Consider the following 26,856-nt stretch of genomic DNA (forward strand, 5'->3'; position numbering starts at 1 on the left):
TTGACGTTCAATCAAGAAACACTCAAATTCAACTGTATTTTTTGTTAAGAAGAATATTTCCTTTGGCATTCAAGATGATCCCAAACATTGCTTGGAAGAGAGAAGTGGGGAGAGAGACCACATGTATTAAAACACATTTAACCAATTTTACTTTGGCACATTTTGTTTTGCCATTCTACCTATCAGTCTTCTCACATCAAAGAGCACTTACAAACATTAAGATAGAATTTTAATCTTTCACGGAAGGGGCTTTTTGTCAGCATTGGAAAAAGGGAGATTTGGGTCAAATTTTGACTGAAGGGCCATTTCCTTAGCAAACATCCAGACTCCAGGGATCCATTTTGTTTTATTTTTGTCACTGAAGTCAGTTGAGAAAAGGCAAAAGTCAGAATTATTAGGCTTTAAAAGAGAGCAGTTTCTTTTATCACAATTTGCCGCACTAACTTCGTGGCTTTTTGTTTGTTTATTGTTTTTAATTTATTCCAATATTTATTTGGAGGAGACTAAAATCAGCTGTAAGTACATGGTGAACATTTTGGAGTTAGGGTTAATGTGTAAGTCATTCTGCATTTCTTTCATCACTTAGACTTTTATTTAATTAAGGCATTAATTAGCATGAAGCTTACTATTTGGTGTCTGCTTATCTCTTTTTTTGAGGACCAAGCATACAGATGTGCGAGGAATAGTGTTTTATTGTTCTAAATACCTTGCCATTATTAAGAGTTTTTTTATGATTATACTGTCTCAATGTTGAAAGAAAAATTTTTAAAGATTTGCATTTCAATTTTTTTACCTATAGGCAAGACTGTACCACCCTGAGCAACAAACTTAAGTTTCAGAAATTTAACTTAGGAACCTTTCAAGGAAATTTGAGATTTGTGTCAAGAAACCTTTTTATTAATGATTAATGTAATTTGGAATACGGTTCTTAAGTTAATGTGAACCTGCAAAATCTACCATTTTTGCCGCCATAATAAGTCAGACCATGTACAACTTAGAAATGCATTCTGTCCCACGTCTCATGCTGTCCCTTCCTCAGAATAGTCTGGGAGTTCAGCTGTTATAAACTTTGGTTGCCCTTGGAAGGTATTTATGGCTTGGATGGGCTTTGTTCATAATCACTGTGTTCTTGTAGGATAACCCCCCTGGCCTTCTTGTGACACTGAGCTACTGATAACAACTTCTCACGTGTACAGATAATCCAAATCCACATTCAAAAAGTGCAGAGTCATCAAGACAGACTTGAAAAGGCTTTTTTAGGCATCAACAGGTCATTAAAGATAGCACATCTCACCATTTTTCCCTTCAACTACATATATTGTGAAGACTTAATGGGGGAAGGTGTAAGATTTTGATCTCTCATGATCCTAACTGCTTTAATGGCCTGTGGTTCAAGGGTTACTAAGATTGCAATACCAATGAATGACTCATTGGTAAAAGATTATTTATCTTGGCCAGGCCTGGCGGCTCACGCCTGTAATCCCAGTACTTTGGGAGGCCAAGGTGGGTGGATCACCTGCGATTGGGAGTTCAAGACCCACTGGACCAACATGGAGAAACCCCATCTCTACTAAAAAAAAAAAAATACAAAATTAGCCAGGTTTGGTGGCCCATGCTTGTAATCCCAGCTACTCCAGAGGCTGAGGCAGGAGAATCACTTGAACCTGGGAGGTGGAGGTTGCAGTGAACTAAGATTGTGCCATTGCACTCCAGCCTGGGCAACAAAAGCAAAACTCCATCTCAAAATAAATAAATAAATAAATAAATAAAAGATCCTCTATCTCTATTCCGTATCTCTATCCACACACACAAAAAGGGACAATTGGCATAAATTCCTATTTTTAGGCTTCCCAAAGAAAAACACAATCCTATGTTCTGTTGGTTGACAAGACTAAGATTGAAAAGTGACATAAAGAGTAGGGCTGCAGCCTTTCTATAGTTTATTATTTGTCTCCTAAAAATGAAGATATTTGTATTTCTTTTAGGAACTTCACTCCAACACATTTATTCTAAAACAATTCCTGACTGTGTTGAAATAATGAGGTATAGTTCACTTTGAGAAAATATCCTAAAGAAAAGTCCTGATCAATGATTCTCAAAATTTTTCCAGTCTCAATATACTTATGGGATAAAAAGTCATTCTTCTCAGTAATTAAGAGTAGTTAATATAACCCTTTGCTTTTGTGTTTATTGTTGGTGTAGAGAGAGCAAAAGGAGCTATGTTAATTGTATGGCTTTTAAAAACTAAAGATTATTCTGATATCCCAATATTCATTTCCCCCAGTCCTCAACTCTTGAGTGAGATGGGCCTTCCCCATTGAGAGTCACTCTGTGAGTTTTCCAAAAACAATTAATTATTATATGTTCCATCATGGATTACTTTAGTGCACTTAAAATTTGACTCAAAATTTTACAAGCATTGATTTTACTTTCAGAAATATGTTTGTGGGCAGATGCGAAATTTTCCTATGGGAATATCAGTCTACCTTACTGTTTTGGGGACATCCAAATCTTAGTGTAGAGGCAGGTGGGGAAACTAGATTAAATGTTGGGTGAACTTGTCTACCGTTTCTACCTTGACCTCTAACTCTCAGGTGAGGGTGGACGTTGTCTCTCCTGAATACAGGATAGGGATTTTCTATAGTCTGAGGGAAAGGCTGCCTTCTACTGGGTCATTTATCCATCTGTAAAAGAGGATTTTTCTCCCCTTAAATATAACCATAATACCCATTATCACTTGTTAAAACATAAATAATAATCCTTTAATAATGCCATCCAGTCAGTTTTCAAAAATCCCCATTTCTTTTCTTTCTCTTTTCACAGTTTGTTTGAATCAAGCCATATTCATACATGGAATTTGTTTGACAGAGTCTCTGAATCTGTTAAGTGTGCAGGCTAGCTCTCACATTCTCTATCTCCAGCTTTATCTCTGTCTTCCTTTCCCACTCTTTTTATTTGTAATTTGTTTGTTAAAGAGATCAGGTTGTCAGGTAAAATTGGTCTTCCACAATCTGGATTTTGATGATTATATCACCATGGTATTGTTTAACATCTTTCTCTTTCCCCCAAACCATTGTTTTTCAGTCATGAGAGACAGATATAAGCATTAAAACTCTATAGCTGAAATGGCCTTGAAGATCCTCAGTAACCCACAGCTTTTAAAAGCTGGTACAAGTCGATTGGCCAAAGGATATTGAGTTAGGCAGGGCCAGCCTTTGGCAATGCAATTGCTGCTTCCTCGGACCCACAAAAATTATTTGTTTTCTTTGAAAATGGGAAAAAGCTACAAGATAAATCAGAAGGCATAAGCATAACTAGAATTGTCTGCAAAATAAGCTTATACACATGGTAAAGGCCTCATGATTCTAAGCCTGCCTCCCAGGCTCCCTTTCAAGTTATCAAGATTTGCAGAGTTACTTCATTATTATGAAGATGGTGAGTGCAAGCAGAACAAATGTATTCCTGGTAAAAGAACGTTAACATGATGGGGAATGCAGCTATTTTAGATGTGATATATAAAAGTAGGGAAACTATTTAAATTTCTTAAAAAAAAAAAAAACAAAGGAAATATAGAAACTAGGGGCTAAACTAGAAACTTGGCCCCTCCTTGGGTTCCTTCCCCATACCAGGCTTGTTGATTCTACCTCCCTAACTCCATTGACCTCTACTATGGCCACCATCTGCACCCTAGTCTGGGCAACACCATATTGACCCTAATCTACAATAACTTCCTTTCTAGTCTCCCTGCCGTCCCCCTACCCCACGCTCCAGGGTCTTGCTCTTTTCTTACCTACTTTTTTTGCACAAAGGTAGCATGTTCTTCCTAAACCTCAACTTTGGGCTCATTCTCCATATTGCTTTTGGAATAAAGATCAAATTTCTGACATGGCTCCAGCTTGTGCCTTTCTGTCTTATTTCTCACTCCTCCTCCCCACCCTCCCACCCCCAGTCCCACCCCACTCCCACCCTAGTATCTGCCTGGACTCTCTTTTCCCCAGCCTCTTCACCTGAAACCTCTCCTTACCCTCAGGTCTTACCTTGCATGTCACTTTCTCCAGGAAACGTCTCCTACACACACAGTGCAGTTAGGCAGCCCCATCGCCAGTATCCACTTCCTCCAGCCAACTGTGTCATGAAAACAGGGACCATTTTGTTCAGCTCTCCATCCCTGGGGACAGACAGCAATCATTTTTTGAGATTCCAGAGAGTCTTAAGTTATTTTATAAAGTGTTGTAAAAGTCTCCACTTTCATGTTAAAAAATACTATACACTGCATAAATTTTTTCAGAAAGGGTTATTATGGGAGGGCCGAGGGTCAAATTTCCAAGGTCCTGAAAGTATGACACTGCTTCCCTGAGCAGTGTCAGACCAGAAAAACCAACACCGGACTCTTGACTTACGGAAATATTTCACCCTACTGCCAATTTATGTGGTTGGCTTTTTTGTCTTTTTAAACAGGCAAAGAGAGCTTTGCCATGCTTTTCCTGGAAAGATTCACTGATTCCATCCTTCAGCTAATATTTGGTGGAATGCCTACTAAAGCCATGGCATGCAATTCTGCTGTAGGACATGAAGTCGTGCGTGCCTGCTGTTGAAAGCAGTGAGCGTTACATGAGAGTTTTCTGATTGCCAGCTAGTTTGCTTCCCTGACAGGCATTCCCAGATGTGAGGAAAGATTTATTTTGGCACTCCCAGCTCCAAGTGGCGTGAGCGCACACACACACACACACACATCACACACACAACATTCACTCTCCTTCAGTGCTTAGGATCATCATCCTCTGCCTTCAAAGTCGGTAAATTGAATTTACGCTACAGAAGAATAGCTGGCTCTTGGTAACTTTCAAGGGGAGAAAGGGCATCTCTCCTTCCCCTGCAGCTGAGTACAACAGCTTAAAAATAGAACAATGTGTTTGGTGTGTTCTTTTCATCCTCTGCATCAATAGCAGGTGTACAGTTACAGACACAAAGAGCTGGATTCACGTCTTCTCAGGCCTCCAGAGAATTCCCAGAGTTACCCACGGAGCAAGAACTGGGCCTAAAATGTTTAGTAAAAAGAAAGTAACCCAATATATCTATGTATTACTAACACTGCTGTCTCACATGGCCTTATTCTTCTCCCATAGTGATCCTCAGATGTAAATGCACAGTGGAAGAAAATTTTACCAAGAACAATTCTTAGCGACATTACACACCCACACTTTCCCCAAAACAAAATAAAGTTAATACCTCTAAAAATTGAACTACAGAAATTGGCGTGACTGCTGTAAACAGCAAGCTTGGAAATGCTTTGGGTGAGGGTACGATACTGAACATTCAAATGCTTGCACTGGAGAATGCAGGTCTAGCTTCGCAAACCCAATGTGAGAAGTCAGATTGATTTGCTAGTTTGCTTTTCATGCATTTTCTAAGATGTTTCTTCTTGTTTTATGACCTCTTAAAAGTACTGACCTCATATTTGCCTTGTGATTGAATGCTTTGCCCATCTTGCCGCACATCTGTGATCATTAATGATATTACTTAATGAATAAGTTAGCACGTAAATTTGCAATGTGGAAGCTGCATCCCCTGCCAGCACACTTCTCAGCAGCTGCTTACAATTCTTTCACATTCCCTCCCCAAGGAAATGGTTCATAATGGAATTGAACAGATGCTAGGTGTTTGGCAGCATTGTGAGCGACACTGGTTTTCAAAATTTAGGTTATTTCATGTCAGATAATTACAATTTCAACAGCTTTTAGGGCTTTAATGTGTGGCAGTGTTCACATAAATACTTAACCTCTGACTCCACATTTACCCCTCCCAAGTTCCCCTAACCTATTTATTGGTTCTGACAACACCACTACTAAATTCTTGGCTCTCAAAGTCGAATCTGGTAAACACGCATGGGCAGATCTGACTTGGTACTAAAATTGCTCCTTCTTTCTAGATGAGGTTTTACCGTTGTTCCTGACAGTAGTCAAGTATTGCCAGAACTCCAATGTATAGGTTAGTAGAGCTTCCCAAGTGCCTCTCTCCCGGGCCCCTCGCTTCTGACACACACAGATCTCTTCTTTCTCAACCTGATGCACTGTTCTGTCTCGTGGAATGCTGTGCTGCCCTGGACTTGTGAGCTTTGAGAGCAAACACCAGGTCTGTCTAGAGCTCCTGAGAGTAGCATAAAATAAGTGCTCAATAAATGCATCCCACATGAGCTGAGGATAATTAGCTAAAAATAAGGAAAATATTGATGTTTTCTTTTCTTTTTTTTTTTTGAGAGAGCCTCGCTCTGTCGCCCAGACTGGAGTGCAGTGGTGCGATCTTGGCTCACTGCAACTTTCGCCTCCCAAGTTCAAGTGATTCTCCTGCCTCAGCCTCCTGAGTAGCTGGGATTACAGGCATGTGCCACCACATCCAGCTAATTTTTGTATTTTTAGTAGAGACGCGGTTTTGCCATGTTGGTCAGGCTGGTCTCGAACTCCTGACCTCGTGATCCACCCTCCTCAGCCTCCAAAAGTGCTGGGATTACAGATGTGAGCCACCGTGCCCAGCCTAATGTTTTCTTCTTAATCAGCTTTAATGTCAGAAGACTTGAAATCCACATCTGAGGGGTTCTTATGCCCCTCCAGGGGCTGTTAGGAAACCCAGTGAAAATGATTTGGGCGTACAGAAAATGCTCTGTGAGTGGAATGAGCCAATGGAAATGTTCTCGTGCTGCAAAACACTCAGTGGTAGATGAAGGGTGGTTTGTGTATCTTAATGACTGCGTCCCTGCTCATCAATATCCCATTCACTTGACTTCTTAACACAGTTTATCTCCCTACTTGAAATGTTTTACCTTTCCCCCCATTTGAAAGTTATTCCACACACACTCATGAAGCATTTTACAAATGCTGCAGCCTCCCTAAGACTGGATGCTGATACACTTCTAAAGAGGCACAGACTCCCTAAGACTGTGGATGCCGATACACTTCTCAAGAGGCACCATTTCCTTTCTTTCCCCTAGCAAGCCTTGTATAGCTCTGTCCCCTCACTGGATACACGGGAAACAGTCTTGACCAAGCATATGCCGTATGTCTTCATGCTACATTCCCTTCCTTGTCTTCATTGCATGCGTGCTCTGCGTCATGCAGGGCTGCTATTGTCTAGCTGAGGTTGTTAATTCATTCAGTATTGAGGCCCTCCAGTTAGCTGTTCTAGGTGCCTAAGAAGGAAGTCACAGCACTGTTAACTATAGACTCCAGGTCCTACATCTCCTTCCTCTGCAGAGTGAGGAGATGTGTGCATCTGAAAAGGTGAACAGGGGCCAGCTGAGTGGTGCAGGGGACATTCACTCTGGCTGCATTTATTTGTAGTAATTCCTGTTTGGTTCTTAAGAACACAAACTTCTGGAGCTACCAGTTGCAGCATTGACTAGCTGTGGGAGAAGTCATTTTGGCATTCAGGGCTTGTTTATGGAGTGGAAATAATAGTAGCGACAGTAATAAAAATGTTTGTTGTATGTGCCTTCTGGAGGACCTCGAGGTGAGCTCACGGGGAATCATGGCTGTGAGTGTGGTCCATGTGAATCTATAGGCATTGGCTAATGTCAGTGACTACTACACTCTGAGATTCTGCTTTAATATTATAAACACCAACTTCAAAAGCCCTTTTGGCTTCTTTGCCGGAGAGTATCAGGTGTAAGGTCTGTCTTTCCACTTGCATCTAGGGTCTGCCCAGAGAGGATCATTTCCTCAGCCTCAGCTTGGGTCAAATGATGGCATTCTCACTGGCTGTACCCTGGCTTTGTCACTAATTGTTAGGCAGTTTCAGAGATCGTGTTGCATGTTACTTCACCCCCTTTCTGCTGACTGGCTGCCTCCTGAGTCTGCTTACTGCAGTTCATATATGTTTCTGAAAACTGCTTATGGGTGACCCTGAGTAAACAATTAAAAGTCACTGTATTTTCTATGTTAGAATTAAAAAATCTACCTTGCCAAGAAAGCTTGTGACCTTGTAAAGATTGGGAAAACTCCACTTGTCATAAACTTAACCAGTTTCCAACTCATGCACTAAAGCAAAGCTTTAAGCCACTTTGCCTTATCAAAAGGCCATGAAACTTTCACTCTGTCCTAGCCTCACCACTAACTAGTGTTGTCATTTTGTACATCATCAAGCCTTTTGGGTTCCTTGACCTCACTCACCAGACCTGGAGGGCCCCAGCCAGTTTTAGGCATTTAATTTTGACTTTTTGATAACAGAATGGTTTCCAAGGGTGTTTGAGATTCCCTGTGGGATTATGTTCACTACAATCAAGTTTCCATTGCATTAAGATGAGTGCAAGTTAGAGGAAACACATCACAGGGTTTACTTAGCCTGGAACAGAGCTGGACGCATGGTTGCTCCTCAGTAATTAGCTAAATAAGATGTGGTTTACATCAGAAGCTGTAAATGACTGAGAACATTGGTGTTGCAGTAAAGATTAGACTTACTGTACCTTAAAGTACTAAAATCCTAATCTTGATTACAGGTTAATTCTATAATTGGTCAGTGACTTTTTAATTTTACCTGCCATAATAATTGCTAGCAACTACTGGGTATAAAAAATATGCTAGTTATTGAACATATGTACTTGTTATTCCTTCTGAAAGGTCGTTGTTATTATTCCCATTTTATAGATCAAGAAACTAGGTCTCAGAGAGGTTGCATAATGTCTCAGGGTCTCCCTGCTAGCAAGTGGCTGAGCTTGAATTCAAACTCAAATCTAAGTGTCACTAAAGCCCCCTCTCTCTAGAGCCATGTAACCCCTGATGTGGTATGTGGCCTCTAGATTAGTACTGGATCAGTTTATAATGTTAAAGTGCATTTGTTGCCTGAAGTCTTTTCTCCACATGAGCTAAATATTTTTCATAATTTTTCTGTACTTGTGTACTTAGCCCTTTACATCATGTGTGGTTGAACATTCTGTTATTTGGTGAGACTATGACTGTCTAATTGTTCAGTGAGAATCTGACTTGTCTACACAACAAAAGAACTCCTTGAGAAGAGAAGCTACTATTTGTACATTTGCATTGCAGCCCTAGTTGCAGTGATGAACTCTTGCTATAGTACATTACAAAAATATGTCATTGGTTTGTAGGTTGAGTATAGTTGCTTAATTATTCTCACCTGCTGAATTTGCAGAATTTGTCATTCATCATTCATTCAGCAAAGCTATACTGAGTTCCTGCAGTGTTAGTCACTGGGCATATAGTAATCAATGTAAACCATCGTGTATTACTATACTTGAAGGGCTATGACCTGCAAAATCACTGATATGTTATTCCAGAAGGAATAAAAGTGAAGATGAACTTAAGGCATATACTTTAAAAGAGTGGACTTTTTAATAATCATTGTAGCACAACCAGAAATTTTTGCTAATGAATTATCCAATTAACTTTTCTGAAGCCTAAAATAATTATGCTGTTATTTCTTTTGCATATGAATAACTTCTGTTTGTATTGATCCCTGATGCATTTACATCTCTTCCCAAATGACATGACATTCCTATGTAGTGGGGAAGGATATTTATTAGCTTATTCTTCTCTAGATTGATACTACTGATTCTTCTAGGAAAAGAGTAATTCCTGAAGTTACAAAGTCAGGCTAACAGTATTCCCACAAAACATCTTGTAATAGCTTCATGTGCTATAGGGAATCTTTTCTGTTTAAAACGTGCTCCCTTTCTATAATCACTTTTTGGTTGTGGAATTCCTGAAACAATTTGTTTTGGTTATTCTGAAAAATTCTGAATCTTCCCTAATACCTTTAGTAATAAAATAGGACCTGATAAAAATCATGAAGTGTCTTTCAATCTGGCTGAATATCTAGACTTAATGTGTGTTTAAGGCTCCATGTCAACCTGCAAAGACACCTGGTGATGCACCCTTGTGTACTTTTCAAAAAAACCCTGCCCTGTTCCATACTTTAATCAACGACTCAACAACATAGAAGTCATCTACATAGTGTTTTCATATGACATAAGCCTAAAAAGGATGGCTTCCACTACATATGCCTGTGATCATGATTCATAATGATTTCAATAGGCTGCAATGCTGGATGGACACCAACAAGATGAAGTTGAGAAAGGAATAAGTGTCATGTCTGCTTTTAGATTCAAAAGGCAATTGCGCAATTACAGGATGGGGAGCAACTGAGCTTGGCAGCAGTTCATGTGACTAGAGGCTTAATGTGAACCAACAGTAGGAAGTGGTGGCTAAAAAAGAATGAATATAGCCGTGTGCTTCCTCAGTAGAAATATTAATAGTCACTGTACTCTGCACTGACTGCACTGCATCGGGAATAATTTGTTTGGTTCTGAGCACATTCAGGGGAGGCTTTGACAAAGCAGACTAGCTACTAAGAGGGTGTTGAATCCAATCCAAGATACATTTATTAGACTCCTGTTTTGGGCAGGCAATGTGCTAACCAGGGCAGGAAATAAAAATACAAAGAGACATTGCCAGTCTCTAGGCTCAAGGAGTTGAAAATTTAAATAGACAGCCAGACAGGTACACACATAACTATAAAACAAAGTGCCCCACGAAACCAAGAAGCACAAAGAAAATGTTGTGGGAATTCAGGGTCTGGGCTAGTGGTCAGATTTCCACAGGAAATGAGGACGAGAGCAGAGGAAGCCTTAAGAGCAAAGAGACAGAGACAGGAAAACCTAAGGCATGTCTAGGGAATACTGAGAAGTCTGAGTTGCCTGGCAGAATAGGGTAGGCCTGCGTAGGAAATGAAGCTGACAAAAGAAGGTTTGGGCCAGAGCGTGAGGACATTGACTGGTAGGCAGTCGAAGGCATTACAGGTTGGTGAGCACCTGGAAATAATGATACATGAGGATCAGTTGGAGAAATGATGCATATTGAGTCTATAGAAAAGAAGACCAAAGTCCCCTGGTAAACGTATATCAGACTTGCTTTGGGTTCCTCCAGAAGCAAAAATTTATCTCAAAGGGAAAGGGTTAAAAGGAATGAGATTTTAGATTTCTAAGCAGTTGTGTTTGTTTGTTTGTTTGTTTGTTTAATCAAAGCTGCCCAATGGTGAAGACTTACCCTAGAAGACTGTGAGCACCACTGTGGTGGGACTCAGAGAAAGTTTGGTAACTGACACTCTAAACAGAGTTGGGGGCGAAATGCTGCAGCTTCACCAAGTGGCCTGGGCATTCTAGGGATTACCCATGGCCTTTGCAATGTGTAATTATCCATGGTTGAGGTTTTTTTCTTTCTTCTTTGACTTAAGACATCCATTAGTATGTCATTTTCTGAATAAAGCCACTATGTTATGACTCTGCAGTTCAATGACAGATGTCAAACTAATTCCTGTGCAGGTCCCAGGGCTGTGACAGTAGCCACTCACCATGACTGTGGCACTTTACAACTTACCCTTTTTTTTTTTTTTTTTAACTGTGGTATATGGCTTCCTTTCAAACATGACTTTAAGCAGATTACTGTCACAATTCCACATTGGGTAGATCAAATGCACATCAATGATTGATACCAGTCTAGTGTGAAGAATAATTTATTTTACAGAAAATCTCCAAGACAGTAGGCATAGTGATCAAACAATGGGCTCTGGGGTTGGAGAGACTTCAGATGCCAGCAATGCCACTTATTAGCTGTGTGATCCTGAGTGAGAGACTTAACCTCCCTGTTTTCTAATCCATAAATGCAGAGTGACCATTGTTAGCCTCCACCTTGAAGGGTTGTTAGGAGGATAAAGGAGGTGAAGCACTCAGCACAGTGCCTGGCAGTAGGCTCTAATTTGACTGAGTTCTTATGGTTTACAGTGGTGTTCCAAGGAGCCTTTCAGAGCTAAAAAATACTTTTTTAAAAACAAAAATAAAAACATCACTGTCATCGCATGCCACATATTATTAAGGCATCACGTACGTTAATTTATTGAATTCTCAAAAACATCCATTTGCCAAGAGAGTGAGGGGTTACATACCTTGACCAGTCACAAGCTAATAATTGGGGGAGTCAGGATTCAAGCCAAGCAGCCCTGGAATTCACGTTGATGACAACCATTTCCTTCCAGTTCCTACCAACACATTTCCGTTTTCCTCAAATTCCATTCCAAATCACTCCGCTAGATAATTTGATGTGTTTTATTTGTTTAGGCCAGTTTCACGATATTTTTTTAAGTCCTGTTGACTGTAATAAATACATCAAAGGCTTAATGTTTATGTCCTTTGCCAGAGTATCAAGAAAGTCCTTAATAAATGTTGAAAGAGTGCACGAATAAGTGAAAAAGTTTTAATTGTAGAAGTAATTCATAGTCACTTTTAGAAGAAGCATGTTACCCTGAACAAACTTCACTATCTTACCAATTCATTCCATTATCTGTGATGAGCCATAGTCCTTTGAATCCTTCATTTAAAAATCATTGTTTTGTACCTGGCTTCTCTTTACCTTATGTATAGTTCTTCTATTCCATACTTCTCTTTAACAACAATGTCCCCAGTTCTATCACTCGCTGTCTTTTTAAATCATTTAGTGTGACTATATTTTACTCAGATGTATCCATCTACCAATTGTGTTTATTCCAAACCCTGGTGACTGTATCTTCATCACTCACTCTATTCCTAAATTCCAGATTAAAGAATTATTTTACCAACCCGTCTCATGCAACTCAGGTCAACCAAATGTTACTTCCACGTGCTTTCTCTATACGCCTTCCTAGACCCCTGAACTCTATTCAGGATAAGTGAATTTTGCTATAAGGGACTGTCCACAATTTTCTTGTATAATTTTTGGGATTCCTAAATACCCCTTGAAAAAAAAACATTGGAATATAAAGCTGAGAAGAAACTATGCACATAGGTATTACAAAACTAAAGTAGAATGTGCAGAAACAACTCCCTCCTAGAGAGGGAAGAAAGCTATAAAAGTGTTGTGCCACTACTTGTGGAATATATCAGCAATTATTCAATTCCATTGCTGCCCTTGGGCCTGGGGGCAAAAATGTAGCTTTTCCTGTTCCAAGGGAAGAATGTTCTCTTACAGTGGTAACCAGAAACGGGGAAGCCGACCAATTCTAGAGTTTACTCCAACAGTGTTTTCACTCTATGCAGTAACACTGATTTATTGTTTGGCTCTGGTAGCTGAGAGAACAATCTCCCACTCCCTAGGTGAGACTATTCTTTTATAGGAACTATTCTTTTAGATAAAACAACCGATGAGCTTTTAAATGCTGAGAAAACTAATCAGAACTGAAAGCGGGTGCCACTGGCCACAGCCCAAGAAATATGCTAAGATAAAAGCCCCTTCTGAACTTTTCTCCATCCCATCTTCATTTGATTTCTCATCTCCCTTCCTTTCTCTACGTTTTCTCTTTTCTCTTTCTCCTCTTGTCATTCTCTCAACTCTATCTCCACAATCTTCCCTTTCTCCTCTCCTCAGCCCCAGCTCTATCACCAAAGATTTCATTTTGCACACTCTTTTTACTGGCCAAAGTGTGGACCTGAATTTTTTAAATGTATTTTTTTATACAGTAGATAAAATTCACATCGCTGGATTTAATTTAAAAAATAGACAAAGTGGTGGCTCACGCCTGTAATCTCAGCACTTTGGGAGGTCCATGCGGGCGGATCACCTGAGGTCAGGAGTGCAAGACCAGACAGGCTAACGTGGCGAAACCCCGTCTTTACTAAAAATACAAAAATTAGCCAAGCATGGTGGTGGGCACCTGTAATCCCAGCTACTTGGGAGGCTGAGGCAGGAGAATCACTTGAATCTGGGAGGCAGAGGTTGCAGTGAGCTGAGATCATGCCATTGCACTCCAGCCTGGGCAACAGAGCGAGACTCCATCTCAAAGAAAAAGAAAAGAAAATAGACAAGGTAAACATGTTTTATTCACTAGTTGCTTTTTTTCTTTAAAGAAATACATCTGTTTGAAAAATCTTAATTTCAGTTTCAAGCAACAAACTTAACCTCAGTCCATTTCAGAGTGCTAACGTTGGAATCTGGTTCCAGAATCTTTGCAGAGTGTGGGTGGGCACAGGTGCGTGTGGCTCCTTTGGCCACAAGAATCTGCTGCTTCCCAGCCTCATGGCTGGGCCTGGAGTCACACTCCTGCTTCGGCTGCTCTTTGGCAAAGCAGGACCAGATTGAATTGGTCTTTAACATTTATATATTGCTTTCAACTTCTATGAGGCCTTCATTTCAATTCCTTTTCTTCTGTGAGGGACAGGCCTTCCTTGGGAAGAAAGGTCACCCCTTGAGTCTGACATGTTCTGCAGTCAACTTGAGAAGCCTTTTGGTTAATTTTGGACAAGTCAAGCCTGGTTGTGTAATTCGGTCCCATTTAGCATTCTGCCAGCTAGGAAACGTGCTATCTCGATCACCTTCCCAAGACAGTCATGCGGGAAGGTCTTTTCCCTAACAAGAAACACAATCCAAAGTAAAGACAGCTTTTGTGGAAATTGCAAACTACTCATCCAGTGGTCAGTTGTAAATCATGATTCTTTTGGAAAGAAGGGGAGACAGGCTGGGGCTCTGGCCCTCAAAGAACTTCCTCTCATTAAACCAAAGCAATTTGCTGCTCTCCCCAGGCTCTTTCTGTGCGTAAATTCACCTGCTTTTGCCGCCACCATCAGTGCTCCTGGTGCTGCTGGTGAATGGGCATCACGGGGAGACAGGGCTTTCCACGCGATAGAGGTTTCTTTCCAAACCCAGGCTTTACAGGTAGATCCAAGGGTGGCTTTCGTCAGCCTGTTGCCCCCACTGCCCAACACACACTTTGCTTTTTCCTGCTATTTTCTGTGGTCCTGGGTTTCTAAATCTTGGCAAGAGGACAGTCATTCCTTTGTGCTCGGCTGTTACAATGAGGTAGCCAAAGAAAGGGTCTTGGTCTGAGGCTGTCAGCTGTTACTAATCACGACTCCCCGGCCCATGGTGGGTCCCGCTCGCCTCTCCCTCTTGCTCTGCTTAGCACACATAAAGAAGATGAATTACTCTCTGGTTCCTCTTCAAAAAAGCATATTGTGCGGCACATTCCAATACAGTGAGCGAAGGATGGGCTCATGTGAAGGGTAAATGGGTATCCAAATCACCTCGCAGCGGGGCTCGCGCCGGCAGCTGTGGGCCTCTGAGAAGTGAATTTCAGAGCTGCCCGTTCTGCGAGTTTCCGGCAACCTTGCTGAGAGTCAGAGGAAGTCCCTGCGGTGGGCTCTCTGGCAAACCACATTACTGGAAAGATCGCAGGGCTGTGTTAAGCTGTCGTGAGAGTCAATTGAATGGTCAAGACCAGCGTAGAGAGAAAGAAAGCTTGACCACTCAGAGGCCGCCACGGGCTGCTTACCCGGGAGAGGGAGTCTCCACCCCAAAGGTTAAGCCAAAGGGCGCTAGAAGTTCTTTGATGTTAGAAGTAGCAGTGGAGGAAGTTGTGCCTCAGTTTCCTCTCATTGCTTCCGAATTAAAGTTCATCCTCAAAGGACGACTGTAGCCAGAGAAAAGGGATTGTCTGCTTAGTCCTATCAGACCGAGGATACAGTGATTTATTTGACTTTTTCTGCCACTAATAATATTGTCTTCCCACTGATTTTTTTCTGCTTAACAATCTTTCAAAAGAGAATGTTTCTCTTTTGCTTTTCTACACTCCGTTTTCTTTTTTTGTTTGTTTGTTTTTGAGACGGAGTCTTGCTCTGTCCCCCAGGCTGGAGTGCAGTAGTGCGATCTCTGCTCCCTGCAATCTCCGCTTCCCAGGTTCGAGCAATTCTCCTGCCTCAGCCTCTCAGGTAGCTGGGATTACAGGCATGCTCCACCACGCCCGGGGTTTTTTTTTTTTTTTTTTTAGTAGAAACGGGTTTCCCCATGCTGGCCAGGCTGGTCCCGAACTCCTGACCTCAGATGATCCGCCTGCCTCAGCCTCCCAAAGTGCTGAGATAGGCGTGAGCCACCGCGCCCGGCCCTGCACTTCATTTTCTTATGGAACACTAAAGCTCGAAGAAAAAGACATGTTGACAAGTTTTAAGGGTCAAATTTAAAATCAGTTTACCTGATAAATTATGTGCCATCACACGTGGCAAATCTGTAAGGAACACTTGGTGTTTTCATGCAATGTAGCCTTATAAGGCCAAGCGGTGTTATAGGCTAATAAAATGTCATTTGTGATATTATAAACAGCCATAATGAGAAGGAACCTTTGACCAGGGTGAAAACCCATGTGAAAATGCTTGTGACTGTGAATTCTGCAAAATCGTTCTCCGCTCTTCATGGAGATGGTTTCATTCTCTTCAGCAAGAATCACTCATAAAAGTAAATTGCCTTCTTTGCTCCAAATTCCATGAAGTGAACCTTTCTAAAATGTATTCCCTTGTTAAGATGTCCATAAAATTTCTGTTCAAGTGAAATGACCTAATACCAGAGGTCGGTATCCTCATTCTGTGGTCTCCACTAGTGAGATGAAGCAAGTTCTTGGGCATGGTGGACAGCCCAAGATCATAGGAAACAAAGACGGTAGGAAAGGAAGACAATACATTGTTCATGGTTCCTTTTTGTTGTTGTTATTGTTGTTTTTAGACTGAGTTTGGCTCTTTTTTGCCCAGGCTGGAGTGCAATGGCATGATCTCAGCTCACTGCAACCTCTGCCTCCCAGGTTCAAGGAATTCTCTTGCCTCAGCCTCCCGACTAGCTGGGATTACAGGCGTGTACCACCACACCTGGCTAATTTTATATTTTTAGTAGAGACAGCGTTTCACTATGTTGGCCAGGCTGGTCTCGAACTCCTGACCTCCAGTGATCCACCCTCCTTGGCCTCCCAAAGTGCTGGAATTACAGGTGTGAGCCACCATGCCCGGCCCATGGTTCCTTTTTAAAGCCTCTACTATTAACCAAATGGGGGTTTATGCCAGTGTTTGCAAACTTTTTTTTTTTTAACCAGAAACTACAATAATAAATATATTTTGTATTGCAACCTGGCACTCACACACACACACACAGAGAGCTGAAAAAGCTTTTCACAAAACAGTACTTACCTTTACCACATGTGACACATTGTGATATTTTCTATTTGCTTTGATTAATTGATGAAAATACTAGTTATGACCTACTAAATTGACTTCATGAAGGCACACATTTAGACCACAGGCCTTCTTTCATTCCCTTCTCTGCATTTCTATTTTCATTTACTCTCATTCACCTGTCAACATATGGACAGATAGAGCTATAGCAGTTACTTCTATAGGCTCATCTCCAAGAGGGAAATATGTCAGCAAAACAGGGAAAATAATACAGTAGTGCCAGAGAGAAGGCAAAGGAAGGGAAAGCAATAGGGTGCCCATTGCATGGTGGTGAGTAATAAATGGAAGTTTTCCAGCCTCCTGGCCTTCCTGAGCAGCTTAGGGCCACCTTGCCGGGAACTCATTCCCAGCTCTGGAAATGAAACTCCGGGTGCCGCTGGGTTTGCATTGACACTCTTTCCCCACAAGGTTTGTCTCTTATTGTTCCAGACAGAATGAACCTCATTATTTTGGATTAATTGGGGGAAGATCAACCAAAATTAGTGAGTCAGAATTAAAGAGTGTTTTAAACAAAAGCAACTTTAGAATTTGTAATGCATAGTAACCCAATCTAAGTGTTAGGAAAAAAAAAAAAGCATGTGGCCTCTATCCAGCATAGCAACAAAAACACTAATAAGAATGGCTGGTTATTCAAAAAAATGATTATTGAGCCCCTCTATGTGCAGACACTATGCTAGGCACTGAGGCCACTGCAATGAATAAAACAGATGGTCCTGCTCTCTTGGCACTAAAATTCTGGTAGCAGGAGACATAGAATGAACAAAACTGTCCTTTATCAAGGACCTACTTTGTATCCTGCAAATATGTTTTCTCTAATCTTGCAATGGGGTGTTGTTAGTTTATTTTCTACATCAGAAATAAGACTTAGAGGTGAAGTAATGCTTTGTGAGCAGTTTGTTTATTATGTACCTGTTTGGTAAGTAATAATAACACCTAACATTTGTTGAATGCTTACCATGTGCTGAACACCTTTAAGTGCTTTCTATATGGAAGCCCCTTTAATGCCAGTGAAAACCCTATGAGGGAGCTTCTATTTTTCACATTCTACAGAGGAGGAAACTGAGGCTTGGAGAAGCCACATGGTACTAGAGCCAAAAGTAGAATCCAGGTATTCTAACGTCAGAGTCTGAACTCTGAACCACTGTGCCACTGTGTCTTTTAGATTACATTCCGAGGTTATCACTGGCTTACCAACTGTGATGCAAAATTATGACATACTCATTCTTTACCAACAATTTGGAATCTAACTTTTAAAGATTTGTCTTCAGTTCCAGAACCCTTAGAATCATAGCACTTTGCAGTGTTTTTACAAGCTGGTCTATAAAGGGGCCAGAAGAAAATATTTTTGCACAGAAAAACAATATAGTTCTAGAAAGAGATTTGAAGTGACTTTCTTTTTGCTCCCTCCTCGCCCCTCACTGCCTTTCCTGGGTGAGCTTTTTCACCCTCCTCCTCACTCTCTTCCTAGGATGGCAGTGCCTGGACTCAGCAGTGAGCAGCTGCCCAGGACACAGGGGTGCATTTTTCAATCTGTAATTATGAAGTATATTGTATTTTTAGAGTTTGATTTTCTTATAGAAAAAAATCTCGTATTCACATGAAGACGGTACATAGTAGCGCTCATCCTTGCTTTCCTTGTAAGTTTGCCCATCTTGAAATTCTAGGAGGGTTGAGAACAGGCGGCTTTCATTAGATGCATGTTTGAGAAACTCATTGTGGAGAAGGAGTACATCTAAAATAAAATGAAAACTGAAACAGAACAATCTTCCTGAATCAGCAGTTGCCATCATTCTTTTCTTTCCTTTCCTTCTGGACCTGTTCCAGTGGCCCTGGAAGAACAATGAAACATCATGGGGATAAGTGGGAAGACAATTCAAAACAGAAGACTACTTCTCTAGATTTCGTGTTTCAAAACTGGAGATGGGAATTGTTGAGGGGAGTACACTGATACATGTTAATGTCCAAGTCATAGATTTTCAGCAGACGGGAGAATAAAATCCATGCCAATGATGGAAACTTGGGAACTTGGCACATTTTATGTTGTCCTTTAATACTTGACTGAGTGTATATTTTATTTATCCAAGAAGTCATATTAATTACTATACCAAAAGAGATCTAATTTACCATATAGACTTACAGAGTACCACATACATATTTACAAAACATTCCCTCTCTGCCCCCTAAAATCCCATGAATTTGGTGCATATTTGTTGTGACAAATCAACTGCCAAAAGACTATCTTTATAATTACCTATTTGCTCAAGAAACTCTCTTCCTTTCCTCTCTCTTCCATGTGACTACTGCCTAAAATACTCAGGTGTTCGAAGCAAAGTTTTAATCTTTTACTGTTCTAGAAAGCATCTTATTCAGTCTCCTTCTGATGCTTAACTCATTGTTGAACAGAAATAGGTTTGGAGAAATGATTGCTTGCTTGATAAGTGGTTATTTATGGGTAGATTTGTAGAAAAGAAAATAAGACTCAAGTGCTCACAGCAGCCAGCAAATATCCACAGCTCTCCACCCTTCATTAAACATGCTCTGGGCTGTTTTTCTAGGAATGGTGAAGAATTTGCACTGATATTATCAGCTCTCTAGCTAGTCCTTCTGGTGACCAGTGTTAATCAGCTTGATCTTAAAGTAGGTTTAGGGAATACTGAGTAATTGGACAGAGATTTTTCACAATTATATTCCTCCATAGAATTATCCTCAAGTCAAGTGGCTCATCTTAGCAATTAACTCAAATGCAAGAAAGTTAGAGAAAGTCAGCATGGATAACAAGCAAATGAAACATGGGTGACTCCTGGCTCATCCATAAAAAGAGAGGTATAGCAGTAAGAATACTCTCTTGGAAATGTGGGTTCAAATCCTACCACTGCCATTTATTAGCTGTGCAATGTTGGGCAAGTTATTTAACTTCTCTGGTCTCTTGTTTCTTCACCTATAATATAGTATCAACAATATCTGCATTATACAATTGTCATGAATTAAATGACTATTACCATCAATCAAAGATAGGACTTAGTGAGTCTTTGGACCAGATAAAAGTTAACTCAAAATGTTCAAAACACACACACAAATGTGTCATTGTAAGTGAAAGAGCCATCACGGTACTTGTAACAATAGTACAATACAGTATTTCTTTGGATTTCAGGGGGGTCTTGATTCTGAAGGCAGGTTGTTTTCGTAATAAAGATGTCATGATGTCTTGAATTGGGCTAGTTTAGCTAAGCCCAGATCAAATGAAGAAAAAGAAAATAGTCAAGATCATTATCTTTACCACTTGCTCTGGAATGTGTTTCTCAAATATGTATTTAGATGCATGCAGGGCTGTTGTAACACACTCCCACAATTACTTGCATACCAAAGTAACTTTCTGTCTCCCCATCACCCCAGTGCCCTTTTCTCCCATATATTTTAAAGTGATAAGGCTCAATGTAAACTTCCTCCTTCCCAAACATTTAGAGTAGTTCCTGCCAAAGTGCCCCATTCTACAAAGTGATTTAGTACTTTAACCTTGCTCCAGACACTCTGACATCCCTGTTTAGTCTCTGGTGTAAAGGTTCGTCTCTCATATTTCTTGAGGTTGGGGAAAGGAAATGGTCACAGAGTTTAGGTGAGGGTGGGGAAAGCGATGCCCTGCTCATTTGGGGTTTTGTCTTCCAGAGTTCTTCTTGCATTTTCCTGATGCCACCAGTATTAAGGCCATTGTGTGTGAACAGATTGTACACATCTGTCCTGCTGTTGCCCCGATGGCAGTGTACTGCCTTGTTCTTGGTGGCTTCATTTGTTTTACAAGCCAGGGTACCTGGAATAGAGGTGGTCAAGTAACTCTGTGTGGGACTTCGATCCTCCTTTAAGGGAAGGACCTACATGGAGATGGGATTAATGAATATACCTCTCTTACCTTTCTTGGCTGAAACAATAGCAGCTGTTACTTTATTCTCTTTCAAAGGATAAGGGCCAATATGCAGAGGTGAGTGAGGCCTCTCATTTGATGACTGAATCTCCTTCTGTGCTTTTTGGGAAAAAATGCCTTGATGGTTGTCTTCAGCTATTTAGAATTAGAAAGTATGAAGAAAATGTTTTCATACTGGTTTTTACTTTAAACAGTTTTTAAAAACCTATGAACTTTATTTTCTAGAGTTGACAGCCCTGTAGCTGTGGGTATTGGGATAACTTTCCCTATCCCTCTCCCCATGGTGTGAGAAGGGACATTAAACCTCATCCTTTGTTTGCCACTTTGGTTTCCAGTGCTCTGCCTTGACCACTTAGCACTCTCTCCGAATAGCTGTAGGTCGAGAATAGAGGGCAGGAGCATCAGAGAAGAGTTGGCGTGAGAACGGAACAGCACCACAAAATAGAAGGCGAGAGGGAAAAAAGCATCTCGGAGGAAGAAAATACTGCCGCCTGGTACTCCCTGGTACCCAGAGATATCCGGCGTATTGTGCTTACACTACTCGCCGGTTCCACAGGGAGAGAGCCGGAAGAATTGCAGGCTTTGGTGGTGACAAGTTCAGGCACTCATGGGAAAGAGAGTGGGCCCCTTCTGAGAGAAATCATTTTGAGCACAGCCAAGCCAAGATATTTTGAGATGTGATTCAGACCTGAGAATGAAACTGCGGGGGGATGGGATACTTCGGTTGGGAACAGATTAGCCCATTTTTAACATAGTTGAAATGTTGAAGTGGTGCCATCCTAACAAATGAATAGTTAGCCCCGGGTTTCAAGAAAGTGGCCAAGGATAAAAGAGGCTAAGTGCATGGCATCAAAGCCGAAGCTGGCCTCCTTATCTGTGGGAGCTACAGTTGGTTTTTTCAGAGGCAGAAAGTGCACTGAACCTAGTTACATAAGACCCGAGTTCAAGTTCCCGCTCCATTCCACTTGGTGTTAAATCCTTTAGACTGTTACTTAATTGCTTTTTAATCTGCATTATAGGTTGTTAAAAATAAGAACATATGAAATACTAAGGGCTTACAATGAAAATTATAAGTGATACGATTCAAATACAAATGAAATTATAAACTGAAGGTCATGGCTTCAATTTCCACTTAAGCTAATTACCTTTGTATTAAGATTTTTGAGCAAACCCAGCCTGTTATCTGGCAATCCTAGACACCATTTTAATCAGTACTTTACCTTCTAAATATGCAAATATTTAGAGTTCACACAAACTCTAAATATGTTTGTGTGAACAGGGCCACTACCTAAATATTAAACCACCATTAGAATCTGATACACATTATTGAAATACAGTATAACCTTTTAATACATTTGTGGAAACACCATTTTAAATTGTAAAAAAAAAAAAAACTCAATTAACTATAATTGGATTACACTATAATTGGATCTTAGTGGGATTGGGGAGGATAAAGAATGAAGAAAAGTGAAGATACAGCTAATAAAACAGAAGAGCTCATATTAATATAGATAATTTAATCTTTTGAGAGTTTTGTGTCTTTTCCAATAGTTTTTCAGCCCAAAAAGCATCAAACTGTGTTCCATTAGCTACAGCCTTTAGGAAAACCTTAAAAGTCATGCCTCCTTTTTTCTCTAGCATGACACCTCTCCTCAGGCAAACTTTGAAGATGTTCTGAAAATGAGGGAAAGAGGGATATTTAGCATGAGATGAGGCATCTTAGACTTGTGGGACAAAGAGGAAGACAGGGTACAAGAATGAGAACTGTGCCATGATAATTTAAAAAATTTTTTTTATTGGATGAGATGAAATAATAGCAGAGAAACTATTTGAGAACCTTATAAGCCAATGTCTACTTTAAATGCAAATTGAAGATAGATCAGCGGGTGATCAGAATAATAGCTTAAATTGTACAATAAAGCATCAAAAAGGACTCCCAAATACATATATAAAATAATTCTTTTGAAAGAATTTAATGGCAGTTAATCTGTGTGTGAATCACCACAGTGCTTGAACTTGAAGTAAACTTAGATTATCCTGCCAGAAAAACGTTTTAAGTGTTTCTTTACACACACATGCACACAGGCACACTCACACACACACTACTCACACTCATAGCTTCCCCAACTAGTAGTAACCTAGGAAACAATCTGATTGCACTTTTGGACCATTAGAGAACAGTATTGATTTGGCCATGTGAAATCAACTCTTGGGGCAGAAAATGAGTGACTCCATGTTCACTGACACCGCTGATGCCTCACCATTCTAGCCTTGGCCTTTTCCCTTTACCTTGTAAAATTTGGGGCCAGGTTCTCACAACATGTACGAAATCCCGTTGCTGGGTGGGATGAGGGTAGGGGAGTATAAAGGAAATGCTGTTCCCATTGTCTTCCACTAGAGAATTCCCTGGACTGACTTCCTGAAAATCTTCTGTTTGCCTCTACCAGGAATGGCGGCGCTAGATAGTAAGGCATCAGGGAAGATGGGAATGCGAGCTGTAGTCTATTATATGACTACCACCATCATTGCTGTGGTGATTGGCATAATCATTGTCATCATCATCCATCCTGGGAAGGGCACAAAGGAAAACATGCACAGAGAAGGCAAAGTTGTACGAGTGACAGCTGCAGATGCCTTCCTGGACTTGATCAGGTAGGTCCTTGCAAGCCCATCCTTTGGGGTGTATTTTCGCCATCCAGACCCTCTTACTGGGAAGCTAATCAAACCCTGGAAGGGGTGTGTGACTGAACCAGCCTTGCCAGGCTTGAAATGAAGGTTATATATCTTTACTTCTTTCTTATAGAAATTGAAGAAAGGATCCATTTTCTGATCTTGTATGAGAGAGGCGAAAAGAGCAAGGAGAGGATATGGATTTTGAGAGGCTTGCTTTTAGGATTCAGAATATGGTCACTGACCTCTCTCAACTATGCAGCTCACCTTGGAATTTTAATAATTCTTAACCTATTTTTCTTAAGTGCTGTTCTTTAAGGCTAATTTTTATTCAAGTATGCCCTATTCTTTGGACCCTTCTGATTTTGAACTTGTGATCAGTATCATTGCCCACTATGCACAACGCATTATACACAGTTTGGTTCCAGAGGGACTTTAGAGATCATCTTGTCAAACCACAATGCATTATACACAATTTGATTCCAGAGGGACTTTAGAGATCATCTTGTCAAACCTGTCCCAAGGTTTTCCTTTCATAATATTTATGGAGAAAGAATTTGGCAGGTCTGTAATAAAAGAATAAAGGATGGCTTCTTTAGCATTGTTTTACGTACAAACCATACACTGATTACAAATGAGTTTTATCTACTACTTGAAGCAGACTTGGTAATAGAGTCAGCCTTATGTAGAACGGTGCAGTAAGCCAAAATTTGATCCTAGCACCTTCCTGCTTCCTCTCCCCTACACACCTGCCCTTGCTCAGTCAGGTCCTGGCAGGAAGCATACCACATACTCTAAAGGAACCTTGAAGAAGGTTTTCCAAGGTGCAGGCAGCCTTAAAGGAACCTACAAAAGATGGTGAGGCCCCAAAGCACTAACAGTAAGAAACTATTTTGTTAACACCCTTAGCTATGAAGGAGAAAAGGAAAGGAGGTGTTACTGGAACCCAGAAAGATCTATAGCCTCGGGAGGGAAGGGCCTCAGAAGCCCTAAATGGAGGAAGGGAGCTGCCACAAAATCTGTCAAAGAGAGCTCTGGGAGAATATAGACTCCCTCTGCCCTGTGATCTGTCAGTGCATGTCACTAGACAAACCTAACAGGAGTAGGAAGCCAGAGGGCAAGAGAACCCATGTGTTATGGGCCATAGAGGCCAGGCTCCCAGGGCACAGATAGAATGGAGAGTGAATCTAGAATGACAAAAGAAAGATATCTCAGCATAGGCTCTAGATCCCCCATCTGCTCAGCATTCCCCCACTGTTTAGTCCCTCCCAGCCTGTCTTCCCAAAGACTAGCTCTTTCCTCCCAGCTTTTCAGCTAACTTACCTGCAGAGTGACTGGGGTTGCCAATTCTAGATACCTATCTAAAGGGCCCATTCCCCATTGAACATCTGAAGGAAATTCCTCCATGCCATCTCAAGGAATGGGGCTGTGGCAGGTAAAGTCAAGAGAGATTTGGGGAGCAGAGGGTACCTTCAGCAGCACCTCTCAATTCCCACCATGGGTGACTTTGCACCATCTCTGTGTATGTAAACACCACCCAAGGGCCTCTTCTTGAAAGTCCTTTTTCAGGGAGTTAATCACAATGATCTGCATGTATCAAGCCACCCTATAACATTATTTCATACCAAGCTGACATTCAATAGCTATGTTTTTATTTAGTTCATACAATTAATTAAGGCTTTTCACCATCTCTTCATGAACTTTACCCTCAGATAATTTAAATTAGAAGTATTTTATTATATTACATTTTCTTTCCTTGTAATTTTTATTCCTTGTTTGAAGAGTTGGAATCTTGTCATCCCCAGTCTGGTTGATCCATCAGAAGACTGTGTTTCTGCCCTGCCTTGCTCCAGTGACAAATGTACCCTGCCCACAACCAATCACTTGGTTTGAACATTTATCCTGGAATCTCCTGAATGCATATTTCTATCAAGGTTGATAGCAACAACCCCATAGAGCGTAGATAGGAAGGAAAAGAAAACAGGATGGTCTAGTAGGAAGAAAGGGACAAGCATTTATAATATTAAATTATAACTTTGATAACATGCGACTGCTGGAATCTTGAGCCTGTGATAATTGCTGGACCATTTCTCCTTCTGCCATAGTCTTTCATCTTGGAGCCCTAATGATAGTTTAATCCAATCTCCTCTTTAAGAGATGAGTCAACTGAGACATAAATGGGTGCCATGACTTGGCCAGTGTCACACAGCTAATGACAGACTTCCCAGCCAGAGTGTTGTCCCTCACTCTACCCCCTACAAACACAAACAGTGCTTTGACACAGTCTCTGGAGAAGTAACAAATCCTGCCACATGGGCTTCAAGTTCAAATTTTGCAGGTCATCTCTCCATTGGCTACCAAAGAACAGCAGAAGCTTTCGCAATTCAGTGCCAAAACCCCATTCCCCAGAATGCCTTTGGGAGGCTTTTCTGGAGAACAAAATTCCATAGGCTGACCATGGCTTCTGATTCAGAACATTTGGTTCTTAGACACATGGCACAATAACCAAAATTACCACTGCTAAACAATACCTTAGTTAGCTGAAGGCTAACGATAAAAGTCATTTCCAGTCTTACTTTGATTTTTCCTAGCAGCAGGGTTTTTAATAATATAATGGCTGAATGAAGAACCCCACTGGCTGACAAGAGGATAAATGAGTCGAGTTTGGACTCCCCTGAAAATACGAACTACATGGGCCACACTTAGGGAGGACCATATATTCCTTTTCAAGCTATAAAATCCACTAACATTTTTCTTTTTCCATTTGTTGCTTGGTTCAATGCAATCTTTACCTTACACACAATGAAACAGAATTTAAGGGGCAAACTTACTACTTGGAAAATTTTATACGTGACTATTATTTTCTTCGCAGGAACATGTTCCCTCCGAATCTGGTAGAAGCTTGCTTTAAACAGGTAAACACTCCACAGACATTAACTCGCCCTTGAAATTCCTCTTTTCTCTACCAAACCAAGTGAGACCCTCTTTTTCCCCCCTCATTTCTCTGCTATAAGAAACACTTCTCTTGTCAACCAGATTAAAAACACTAACGTTTTCTAGGAATTTTTGGGGGAAGGGATGGTTCTTACCTTTTATTGAAGGCTTAGCAGTTGTCAGACACAGTGTGTCCTGCATACAAATATCTCATGGAGTCTGCTATTGTTAAGAAGGCTAATCATAAGACCCCCCCTCTTCCTATCCCCCAACTCCCCACTGGCAAAAGCCCACCAACCGGCTGGGCGCGGTG

The 26,856-nt window shown here is 40.9% G+C and overlaps 1 protein-coding gene across 2 annotated transcripts in view; it reads left to right on the plus strand.

Moving 5' to 3' along the window:
• The window catches only part of SLC1A3 (solute carrier family 1 member 3), an 82,863-nt gene that overhangs the window by 41,693 nt on the left and 14,314 nt on the right, over window positions 1–26,856 (plus strand). For both annotated transcript variants that reach the window (XM_032135784.2, XM_032135786.2), the window contains exons 4-5: window positions 23,387–23,591; window positions 26,482–26,524. In XM_032135784.2, the coding sequence (XP_031991675.1) occupies window positions 23,387–23,591; window positions 26,482–26,524 (248 nt within the window). The remainder of the gene's footprint in view (window positions 1–23,386; window positions 23,592–26,481; window positions 26,525–26,856) is intronic.

Source organism: Hylobates moloch, unplaced genomic scaffold, assembly GCF_009828535.3.
Source record: "Hylobates moloch isolate HMO894 unplaced genomic scaffold, HMol_V3 SCAFFOLD_17, whole genome shotgun sequence".
Taxonomy (NCBI): domain Eukaryota; kingdom Metazoa; phylum Chordata; class Mammalia; order Primates; family Hylobatidae; genus Hylobates; species Hylobates moloch.